General features: G+C 44.0%; 1 protein-coding gene across 2 annotated transcripts in view; it reads left to right on the forward strand.

Annotated features, from left to right (window-relative positions):
- LOC143765443 (protein MTSS 1-like) overlaps window positions 1-12,272 on the forward strand; it is a 159,593-nt gene that overhangs the window by 105,287 nt on the left and 42,034 nt on the right. For both annotated transcript variants that reach the window (XM_077252111.1, XM_077252110.1), the window contains exon 5: window positions 7,060-7,151. In XM_077252111.1, coding sequence (XP_077108226.1) covers window positions 7,060-7,151 — 92 coding nt within the window. The remainder of the gene's footprint in view (window positions 1-7,059; window positions 7,152-12,272) is intronic.

Raw genomic sequence — 12,272 nt, forward strand, 5'->3', positions numbered from 1 at the left:
AACGCCAAGCATTTTTAATGTTGTATTTTTCCCTCTTGATGACATCATAGCCATGGCATTTAAAACAGAAAAAAATGCGCAAATAATTATTACAGCCCTGTGTTTCAGCATTCTGGATTGCTATATATGTCACCAAGCCGCCCTGCAAAACAAAACAAAAATCCCTTTTGTTATACTCGCCTATGGGGCGGTCCGATGGGTGTCGCTGGTCTTGGTCCGGCACCTCCTCTCTTCTTGCGATTCTGTCCTGCTTCGTGTGGATGAACGTCCTACGTTCCAGGAGAATCTCTTACAGGCTGCGTAAATTCAGTAAATTATTATTTCATAGGATTGAAATCTTGATAACATGAAGGAATCACAAAATGGATAAAATGTATTACACTGAAGCATGACGATATATGATGAAATAGGGATCAAACCTACTACATTTCAACAATTAGCCACTGCCCGAGGAGAATGCAATGTTTTATTCCATTTATGCCCAGAATATACATACAAGCTTGCCAAGTCAACCGGGCATATTTATGGTAGTCAGATAAATGGCATCAACATTCTACAAGCCATTATTTTCAGCAGACTGTTCTGTCCTTTTATCAGCAGAGATAATACAATACAACACAATCTTTGTCTTTATGAATGGTAATTATCCCAGCGCATACATTTCTTATACTGTTTAGGGTCTTTCCTTGTCTGGATGACGTCATGACATTGTGGGGGAGCTGTCCTCACAAGCCAGGGATGATGTGAGACAGCTGTCATATGATTAGTAGGTGCAGAAGATCTTTGTGGCTACACGTCACTGCGCCGGCTGTCCAGTCATGGCCTGAAACCACAAGAAATCTGTCTTGGAGAACCACAGCCTTGCAGTGACTAATGTGACTGGTGGATTTGTATGGTTTCCTGCTACAGTTGTGTTTTGCGACACTTCTATGCTAAGTACATGAATAACTTCCCAGTGTAGACTCGGAAGCACCGAATCTTGGAGTCCCAGGCCATGATCAGGGATTACAGTATATCACGCCGTGTACGCTATGAAGATGTATACTGTGAAACTGGAGGAGGCTGACCATCACCTGTCAGGGGGGAAACTGGATTAGGCTGACCATCACCTATCAGGGGGGAAACTGGAGGAGGCTGACCATCACCTATCAGGCGGGAAACTGGAGGAGGCTGACCATCACCTATTAGGGGGGAAACTGGAGGAGGCTGACCATCACCTATCAGGCGGGAAACTGGAGGAGGCTGACCATCACCTATTAGGGGGGAAACTGGAGGAGGCTGACCATCACCTATCGGGGGAGAAACTGGAGTAGGCTGACCATCACCTATCAGGGGAGAAACTGGAGGAGCCTGACCATCACCTATCAGGGGGGAAACTGGAGGAGGCTGACCATCACCTATCGGGGGGAAACTGGAGGAGGCTGACCATCACCTATCGGGTTAAACTGGAGGAGGCTGACCATGACTTATCAGGGGGGAAACTGGAGGAGGCTGACCATCACCTATCGAGGGAAACTGGAGGAGGCTGACCATCACCTATCAGGGGGAAACTGGAGGAGGCTGACCATCACCTATCAGGGGGGCAGAAGGCTTCTCTCAGGTGACTACTGCCATACTTGTAGCCACATGGTGCAGATCTTTTGATCCACCCTTATGTTTTGCTTTTTACATCAGATCTGCACGTGCCTCGTTTTACCATTGAGTAAAAGCTTCCAGGCCAGCGATATTCTGAGAGCGCCTCAGGGGAGCTCTGCAGTGTGCGCCCATCAGTCTGAGAAACAAGCTGTCATGAGGCCAGTTCACACAAGCCACTTCAAACTGAATAAGTACAGGATGAACATGTGTTGGAAACTGTTGCAGTTTGTATATTGCTAGCAGTACATCCCATTTACACAGGTAGATGTACTGCCAACAGTGATGATTTAAAGGGAATCTGACACCAAGTTTATACTTCACAACCCGAGGGCAGTATGATATAGGGTCCTATAATTCTCCCACAGTGTATCACTGTCTGGGTTTCTTGCTGCAGTTTTAATAATATCACTGGTTTATCTGCTGCAAATTTGCTAGACCTCTGAATGTTGAGCTCTGTATAACACCGCCACCACCATTGACTGACAGCTTTCTGCGTACACCACGCATAGGCAGAAAGCTGCCAGTCGATTGTGGGGGGCATGCTAGAACCCATGAATATCGTGGACTATATAGCAAGAGCTGGTCAATGAGAGGCCTAGCAGAGGCGCATAATTATTTTACTGTCGAACAGCCTCCCTAATGGCTGACACAAACAATTGAATTGGATCACGAAGAAGTGTTTTGCTGATCAGCTGACTACATTACATGGGCATGGTCGGGAATGATCATTCTTATGGTTTCTTGTTTACAAAGGCCTTTACTTACCGGCATTAGGAGTGTAGGGCATGGGCATTGTGCGCTGTGATGGCCAACAAACACCGCCATGGATCCTCCCCATATTACTTGTAAGGTAAAGGTGCCTTTAAAGGGAATTCCTACACCCTGTAGTGTTACATAAAGTTCCTCCAACTATTTCTAGGCAAGGAAGTAGAGTGGCTTTCCTGAGCTAACTAAATCTTAAAGTCTCCTTATGTAGAAAAAATACGGCAGCACTCACCGATCCTGGAGTGATAAAAAGTCCTTTATTCAAAACATGTGACAAGACATCTTCACGGCTCGGGGGTGTGCAGTGACAGCAGGAGTGTGCAGGAATCGACGACGGCCGTTTCGCGCTGTATCTAGCGCTTCTACGGGTCCCGTAAGGATTGTGTTATGTTCTGGCTTCCATGCGAGCACCCGGGATCAGCAGTCAGGAGTCCATCTGCTAAAAGCACGTAATCAGATTGATTCCCTATAGACCCAGTAGTGTTGCTTTACAAATACACTTTATAATTTTTGGTTTTAAATCTTAACGTCTTCAAAGACGTTCTCCTAATATCCTACTGGTCAGTCTTGCAGTCCCCTGGCAGTAACTGATTTTGAGAACATTGCTGCTTGGAAATGTCTCCGCTGTTAACAGCATTTCTTTCTAAGACGTTTCCTAAGATGTGATGTCAGTAGTGTCAGGGTTGTGTTTGTACCTGTGTACATAGAGTTCCACAGACCTTTCATTCTGTGCTTTGATGAGACTGCAACCTCCAAGGGTCTGTTTCAACATGTCGTGCAAACCACTCGCCCTTAGCAAATGTGGAGTTATCTAAGAGCCTGACTAGTTATGTCTGAGCCCTTTGGTCAAAAATTATAATTCCCAACAAGATTTACCCCCAACGCACAGTAACAGGGAAGAGTGTCTGTAGAATTTCCCAAAATCTCTGATGACTCCTGCAGGATAAATGCAGGACTCCATTCATCACATCATTTACATTATTTTTGTCACTTTTCTGTCCCGTTGTATTCGTTGCCATTATTTACGACAAATTCTTCACAATGGTGCACGTGGATTATGTATTTTGTTTCAAGTAGCCTTCATTTTTGTCTCGAACCTTTTTTTGCTAGTCTTTAGCACAGTTGCTCGTTTTGTCAAAATTGGCGCAAACATTGCTCCTAAATAATTGGTGTAAGGAAAATCACTAAGGAGGGGGCAGAACTGGAGTACATTTGCAGCAAATTTTGCAACTTTTCTAAAAGTCGTAAATAAATTGGCCGAAAACATCTGGAAACCTACAGCCCCACCCACAATGGCCAACAGAACATAAAACCGGCAAACACATATGAAATATTCTTTGGGGAAAAAGGCGCACATGGAAAGATGAATATGGTGCAAACCATAAAAACTGGAAATGTAATAATGAATCTGATCCATAATGCCTTATACAGTGAGGTGTCAGATTCCAGTGATGCGTCACTTATGAGTCGTCTTAGTGTAGTTTTGAGAAAATGACTGTTTTATCCACAGGAGATTATCACTAAAGGATTAGTAAACCTGCTGTCAGGTAGTCCTTCATATTCATGAGCTCTACAGGTCCTTCTCAAAAAATTAGCATATAGTGTTAAATTTCATTATTTACCATAATGTAATGATTACAATTAAACTTTCATATATTATAGATTCATTATCCACCAACTGAAATTTGTCAGGTCTTTTATTGTTTTAATACTGATGATTTTGGCCTACAACTCCTGATAACCCAAAAAAACTGTCTCAATAAATTAGCATATTTCAACCGTCCAATCAAATAAAAGTGTTTTTTAATAACAAACAAAAAAAACATCAAATAATAATGTTCAGTTATGCACTCAATACTTGGTCGGGAATCCTTTGGCAGAAATGACTGCTTCAATGCGGCGTGGCATGGAGGCAATCAGCCTGTGACACTGCTGAGATGTTATGGAGGCCCAGGATACTTCAATAGCGGCCTTAAGCTCATCCAGAGTGTTGGGTCTTGCGTCTCTCAACTTTCTCTTCACAATATCCCACAGATTCTCTATGGGGTTCAGGTCAGGAGAGTTGGCAGGCCAATTGAGCACAGTAATACCATGGTCAGTAAACCATTTACCAGTGGTTTTGGCACTGTGAGCAGGTGCCAGGAAGCATGAAGTGCTCCAAAATCTCCTGATAGCTAGCTGCATTGACCCTGCCCTTGATGAAACACAGTGGACCAACACCAGCAGCTGACATGGCACCCCACACCATCACTGACTGGGTACTTGACACTGGACTTCAGGCATTTTGGCATTTCCTTCTCCCCAGTCTTCCTCCAGACTCTGGCACCTTGATTTCCGAATGACATGCAAAATTTGCTTTCATCAGAAAAAAGTACTTGGGACCACTTAGCAACAGTCCAGTGCTGCTTCTCTGTAGCCCAGGTCAGGCGCTTCTGCCGCTGTTTATGGTTCAAAAGTGGCTTTACCTGGGGAATGCGGCACCTGTAGCCCATTTCCTGCACACGCCTGTGCACGGTGGCTCTGGATGTTTCCACACCAGACTCAGTCCACTGCTTCCTCAGGTTCCCCAAGGTCTGGAATCGGTCCTTCTCCACAATCTTCCTCAGGGTCCGGTCACCTCTTCTCGTTGTACAGCGTTTTCTGCCACATTGTTTCCTTCCAACAGACTTACCATTGAGGTGCCTTGATACAGCACTCTGGGAACAGCCTATTTGTTGAGAAATTTCTTTCTGGGTCTTACCCTCTTGCTTGAGGGTGTCAATGATGGCCTTCTTGACATCTGTCAGGTCGCTAGTCTTACCCATGATGGGGGTTTTGAGTAATGAACCAGGCAGGGAGTTTTTAAAAGCCTCAGGTATCTTTTGCATGTGTTTAGAGTTAATTAGTTGATTCAGAAGATTAGGGTAATAGGTCGTTTAGAGAACCTTTTCTTGATATGCTAATTTATTGAGACAGGTTTTTTGGGTTATCAGGAGTTGTAGGCCAAAATCATCAGTATTAAAACAATAAAAGACCTGACAAATTTCAGTTGGTGGATAATGAATCTATAATATATGAAAGTTTAATTGTAATCATTACATTATGGTAAATAATGAAATTTAACACTATATGCTAATTTTTTGAGAAGGACCTGTATATAACCTCGCCCACACCACTCACTGGAAGCTTTCTGCCTATGCACAGTGCACACAGAAAGCTGTCAATCAGAACTGACAGATCTACAGCAGATAAAACTGATATTTTCTCAAAATGACAGGAAGCAGTTCAGTAAGTGACACATTGCTGGAATCAGGGTGTCTGCCCCTACATTATTCTGATCTCAGATGGGGTAGCAAAAACCTGGTGACCGATTCCCTTTAATTTTATTCTCACAGATCCCCACTACTGGTATCTTGTTGTTCAGTCCTCTCTTCCAGCAAAAAGTCTGATCACATATACATTATGCCCGTGATTTTCACCTGCTTACACCTTCACCCAATGTGCCATCACTATAAGTAGCATCACGTACACACTGTTTGATGCACAGTTGCTCATAGCACATGTATGGTTTAAATAATGAGTATACAATTTGAAAAAGCACTTTAATCTGCCCATATCGCTACTTATGAAGTAAAAATGGACCGGTCATATGGAGCGCAAGCGACACAGTTCAGCTGGTATTAAAAAGTCTTAATTTAATATTTCCACATCCATATCGCTACTTTTAACGCATACATTGGGCAAAGACCTGTGCAAGGGAAAAGTCATGTGCATGATGTATGTAATTTTCCCTTGAGGAAGCCACCTCCTGTGGCCATACACATGTGGTTCTCTTTCCCATATCATGTTTTTTCTATTAACCAATTCACCTGTTGACTTCCCACATGGCACTTTACTGCACATATCTATTGCTCATTTTCTTTGATATATTCCTTTGATACTGCATTATTTTCTGCCTGTACATGTGCATTGCACCTTTCTTCTTTACCCCTAAAGTGATGGCAAGTAGTATTCCGTAGTGTCCATCCATACTTATCCCTGATACTCTCCACCTTTACATGGCCCTCTTGGTTGTCAGGCCTGCTATATGGATTGTAACCCAGTGTCAATTTATGCCCGAGGAAAGAGGTTCTGGCACAGTACCCAATTTTACATGTTCTTTGCCTGGTCTAGGCTTTTGTTTGTTACGAAGTAAATATTTACATTGTTTACATTTAGGAAGTGCAACCAATATTTTGTGCATGTCTTTCCTCTCTCTTTTTATTTTTTTTATTCATGTATGCAATTTAATAGGGCACAATGAAAGAAGAGGGGATTGAATGTCCAGTGACCCTTAGTGAGGATAGTACATACGTGAGAACCTGATTGTTTGTTTTTCTTTTTTTGCTAACTATCCTATCGTTCATCCGACAGCTGTGTAATGTGTATGGGGACCTAAAGCTCTGGGATCAAAGAGCCTGCTTTGTGCCTATAGGAAGACTCATGTACTATATGTGACTGATGTGACCCCCAACCAACATGAGCCTCATATTTTATATGGCCAGAATGACTTTCCACTTATTCAGTGGTCTTTTTTCCTGATTCTTTCTAAGGATTGGATAAAAGCTAGACTGCCTAATTTCTTAATGCTGTATTCTCTTGAAGTTTGGTTTACCCAAATTGTTTTCTTTTTCTCTGCAGAGCCCTGAGTGACAGCTTAATAAATCCCCTAGAAGGAAAAATTGAAGAGTGGAAGAAAATTGCAAGCCAACTTGACAAGGACCACGCTAAAGGTAGGAAACCTCTACTTTTCACCAGCACACTTTCCTTGGGAACTGCAAATCTGTATTATGCCAGGCGTTCTATCATCTTTGATATCAGTGTAGTAGCATGCAATATGAATTATTAGTGTCATTCTTAACAATTTTTTCATATCACAACAGCTCTTGCCAAGCTTTTCACCCAATGGTCAGTTTAAATGTCCGATCTGACAGTTTTTAGTGCAGAATTCCTTGCAGATCCCACTACAGTCTGCATCCCATGCATGTGAATCTGGTTTCTGCAACCCAGTTCACATGCCACAGAAAGTAAGTAGGATGGTGACCTATTTTGTTCCGAAATTTAATTTTTTTTAAATTTTATATACTAAGACAAAACCAAAGAAAGGAGTCAAAAACCCATGTTGGTACAAGTGCAATGTGTAGGTGCATATTCACACTTTGGCCATTAACAAGCACAACCTAGAATAAAACTAAAAATCATTTTACCCTGCAGTAAATGAATAGTAATAGTACATGTACCGTATATTCTCGTGTATAAGCCGACCCGAGTATAAGCTGAGGCACCTTATTTTGCCACGGATAACTGGTAAGCTTATTGACTTGAGTATAAGCCGGGTATGCATTGTCCCCTCATCCCTGTCCTGCTATGCATGCCTCCCCCTTCCCTGTCCTGGTATGCATGCCTCCCCATCCCTATCCTTGTCTGCATGCCTCCCCTGTTCCTATATGCATGCCTCCCCTGTCCTGGTATGAATGCCTCCCCTGTCCTGTCCTGGTATGAATGCCTCCTGGTCCCTGCGCCTGTCTGCATGCCTCTCCCGTTCATTCCCTGTATGCATGCCTCCCAGGTCCATCCCTGTATGCATGCCTCCCCCATTCAGTCCCTGTATATATTCCTCCCCTGTTCAGTCCCTGTATGCATGCTTCCCCCTTCCCTGTCCTGTATGAATGCCTCCCCCATCCCTGTCCTGTATGAATGCCTCCCCCGTTCAGTCCCTGTATGCGTGCCTCACCCGTTCAGTCCCTGTATGCATGCCTCCCCGTTCAGTCCCTGTATGCATGCCTCCCCTGTCCTGTATGCATGCTTCCCCAGTTCCGTCCCTGTATGCATGCCTCCCAGTTCCGTTCCTGTATGCATGCCTCCCAGTTCCGTTCCTGTATGCATGCCTCCCAGTTCCGTTCCTGTATGCATGCCTCCCAGTTCCGTCCCTGTATGCATGCCTCCCAGTTCCGTCCTTGTATGCATGCCTCCCAGTTCTGTCCCTGTATGCATGCCTCTTTATTCCCTATCCCTGTGTGCATGTTTCCTTGAAAAAAAAAAAAACATCATACTCGCCTACCTGCGCGCCCTGGGTGCTGGCACTGCATCTCGTTCCAGTCGACAGCGCCTGCCTGCAGCTCTTCCTGTGCTCAGCGGTCACGTGGTACTGCTCATTAAGGTGATGAAAATGCGCTCCACGCCTATGGGAGTGGAGAAGTGTGCATATTCATCACCTTAATGAGTGGTACTATGTGACCACTGAGCACAGGAAGAGCTGCAGGCGCCGGCTGCCGGAACTAGATGCAGTGCCAGCACCGAGGGCGCACATGTAGGCGAGTATGATGTGTGCGCCAGCTCCTGGCACCCGCTGCTCCACCGCTCCCCCTCCCCCGTTTTCTGTGCTAAAAACTCAGCTTATACACGAGTATATACAGTAAATAGACGGGGCAGAGCAAGACCTATATCAGTCTATTTTTAAGGCCTGATGGCGGAGTGGACTACAACAGATAGGGACCATTCTGATTGGGTACACCTTGTCGTGGAGTGTTGGCTTTTACGCTCTTTTGATCAAATTATTACCCTATGTTATTTACATGTGCTATTACTTTTTTCTTACTAACTCTGCAGGTATATGGTTATTTTGTTTTTATCCTTGGTTCTCTTTATTTTATATACTAGTTGATTTGTAGAAACCTTTATTAAAGCACCACTCCAGCTTTTTAAAAAAACATTTTTACCGCTGTGGTGGTGTCACTAATGTAAGTTTCCTGCCTCTAGTATTATACCGATTAGCCTCTGTTTCCATCTGTTTTTGTCGCCGCTCCGCTCGTCTTCGGTAGGTTGTGACCTGCTGGATCTCTTCAGTATTTGCTGGGCGAGCTGGAGGTCACTTCTCAATGTAAGTCTATGTGAGACAGAATGAAACTCTCATAGACTTACACTGAGAACTTGTGACAGTACTCCTGACTTACGGTCAGTCAGTTACGAGATGGCGGCACAGTATCAGGAATTGCTGTCGACAGTGGCTGGTAAGTACTGTATATTACTAGGGGCATGGAACTTGGATTATTTTGTACCACTTCAGTGCTGATATATCCTGCTAGAGTGGTGCTTTAAAGGTTCTTTTCCGCATACTGCAATAATACTTGCTCCTTTTCACCTCCTTATCTCCTGTAACTTCTACTGGAGATTCTGACAGGCTGCATTTCTGCCTCAAGGTGTACTGTAAAAAGATTAATATGTTTAGTAGGGCCTGGAGAAGAAAATGGAACATATGGCATATAGTTCCCTCCGTCATAAATTTCCTGATCAGATCTCTTGTGTAGCACGTGGCACTGCTGCCTGAAGAATAGAGCCACTTTAGGAAAGTCATAAGATATAAATGCTTAATGTTAGTATTTGCCCAGCTTCTGTACATTCAATCAATTTGCAATGAATTTCCAAAATTCCAGTTGAGAGCTAATGTGACTGTTGTGAAACTGCTGCATCGTCACCACATCTCTGCTGCTCGCTGTGTAGGTATCAACCCAAGCTGCGACTCTAACCTGATGGTGAATGGAGGCAAGCTGTGATTCTCTGCCGAGCTGATGGCCAGGAGTAATGGAATGCTGAACCTATGTTGCAGCCCCTTACTCTCAGGACCCCCACTAATCAGACAGTGATGGCGTAACCTACCAATATGCCATCACTGTTCTAAATAGATAAACTCCTTTAAGATGAAGTATCCCATGTCGTCATAGTCAAGGAAAGCCCTAAACAAAGTTTCTGTTTGACTAATGAGCAATGCATTTCTTGTTCTAGAGGAGTCGGTAAAGTGACAGGGATCAGAGTTCTTGCTGTCTGTACAGACCCCGCTGAATCTCAAATATTGGTTAATGAAATACGGCTGCATGGAAACCTGGATGTTCTGTTTGCTTGAGCTGTTCTCTAAATATTTGCTGAGTTGCAAAAGTTAAATAAAGACACATTTGGCCCCAAGTCTTTTGCAGTTTTATGTGAAATCGTGCTCCAGACTCCCCAGTAGTTTAGTTGTAACAGCAAAGAAAATAAAAAAGTCCTGTGCCATGGCCCTTTAAATGTCTTCCATTGCCTTTCTCATAAAAAGGACAATGTGTGTGTAGTTGTAGCCCAAGTACAATGCTGTGCTCTATACTTCTAAGTCCACCTTCATCATACATGGCTGATTCTGTGCTATTTCGGAGACATATACTTGTGTCCACAGAGCAACCTTGCAAAAGTCACAGGAGTGCACATTCCACATGGGAAATATCGGTGAGGCTGCGTAACCTGGACTGGATGACACGAATTGTGTGTCCTTTTATCCAGAGGTAGAGGCCTGCAGAGGTGCTTGTTTGTGCTCCAGCTACATGAGTGGTGGTGGTCAGCTGGTACGCCATCCCCCGACTCTCCTGTGTGCCCACTCTGCTAACCTATCTACATGTATTGCCCTCTGCTTCAGGAGTGAGAGTCCTTAAAGGGGTTCTCTGGGGACAGAAAAAAAAACTAAGGAATTGTCATCTGTATATATAATCGTCTAAGGGGCACTTCCGTCTATTTGTCTGTCTGTCACGGAAATTCCACGTCGCTGAATTCAGCGTCGGTGACGAGCACAGTCCGGCCGCAAATTCACCCCTTCCAACTCTGTCAGTGCCCCCTCCACTAAGCGCTCACACAGGGTTAATGGCTGCGTTACACGGCATTATACCGCGATGTAACGCAGTCCGTTAACGCTGCTATTAACCCTGTGTGACCAACTTTTTACTATTGATGCTGCCTATGCAGCATCAATAGTAGAAAGAGCTAATGTTAAAACTAATTTTTAAAAAAATCATTATATACTCACCTTCTGGCACCTTTCCCCGCTCCTTACGATGCTCCGGGCCATGCATTGCGGACTCGCGAGACCGCTACGTCATCATCTTGCGAGAACTTAATGCATTCTTGGGACCTGAACGTCACGAGGAGCATCGCCAAATGCCTCGCCTGGATCCGGGGGCCGCCGGAAGGGGAGTATATTACTATTTTATATTTTAATTCTTTTTTTTTTTAACAGGGATATGGTGCCCGCATTGCTATATACTACGTGGGCTGCTTTATATACTGCGTGGGCTGTGTTATATACTACGTCTCTGTGCTATGTACTACGTGGGCTGTGTTATATACTGCATCGCTGTGCTATATACTACATGGGCTGTTATATACTGTGTGAGCTGTGTTATATACTGCGTCTCTGCTATATACTACATGGGCTGTGCAATATATTATGTGGCTGGGCAATATACTTCGTGGCTGTGTTATATACTGCGTGAACTGTGCTGTATACTATGTGAGCTGTGCTGTATACTACGTGAGTTGTGCTATATACTACGTGGCTGGGAAATATATTACTTGGCTGGGCAATATACTACGTGGCTTTGCTATATACTACGTGAGCTGTGCTATATACTACGTGGCTGTTATATACTATGTGGGCTGTGTTATATACTATGTGGGCTGTGTTATATACTATGTGGGCTGTGTTATATACTACGTGGGCTGTGTTATATACTACGTGGGCTGTGTTATATACTACGTGGGCTGTGTTATATACTATGTGGGCTGTGTTATATACTACGTGGGCTGTGTTATATACTACGTGGGCTGTGTTATATACTACGTGGGCTGTGTTATATACTATGTGGGCTGTGTTATATACTATGGGCTGTGTTATACTACGTGGGCTGTGTTATATACTACGTGGGCTGTGTTATATACTACGTGGGCTGTGTTATATACTATGTGGGCTGTGTTATATACTATGTGGGCTGTGTTATATACTACGTGGGCTGTGTTATATACTACGTGGGCTGTGTTATATACTACGTGGGCTGTGC

This window comes from Ranitomeya variabilis, chromosome 4, assembly GCF_051348905.1.
Source record: "Ranitomeya variabilis isolate aRanVar5 chromosome 4, aRanVar5.hap1, whole genome shotgun sequence".
Lineage (NCBI taxonomy): Eukaryota > Metazoa > Chordata > Amphibia > Anura > Dendrobatidae > Ranitomeya > Ranitomeya variabilis.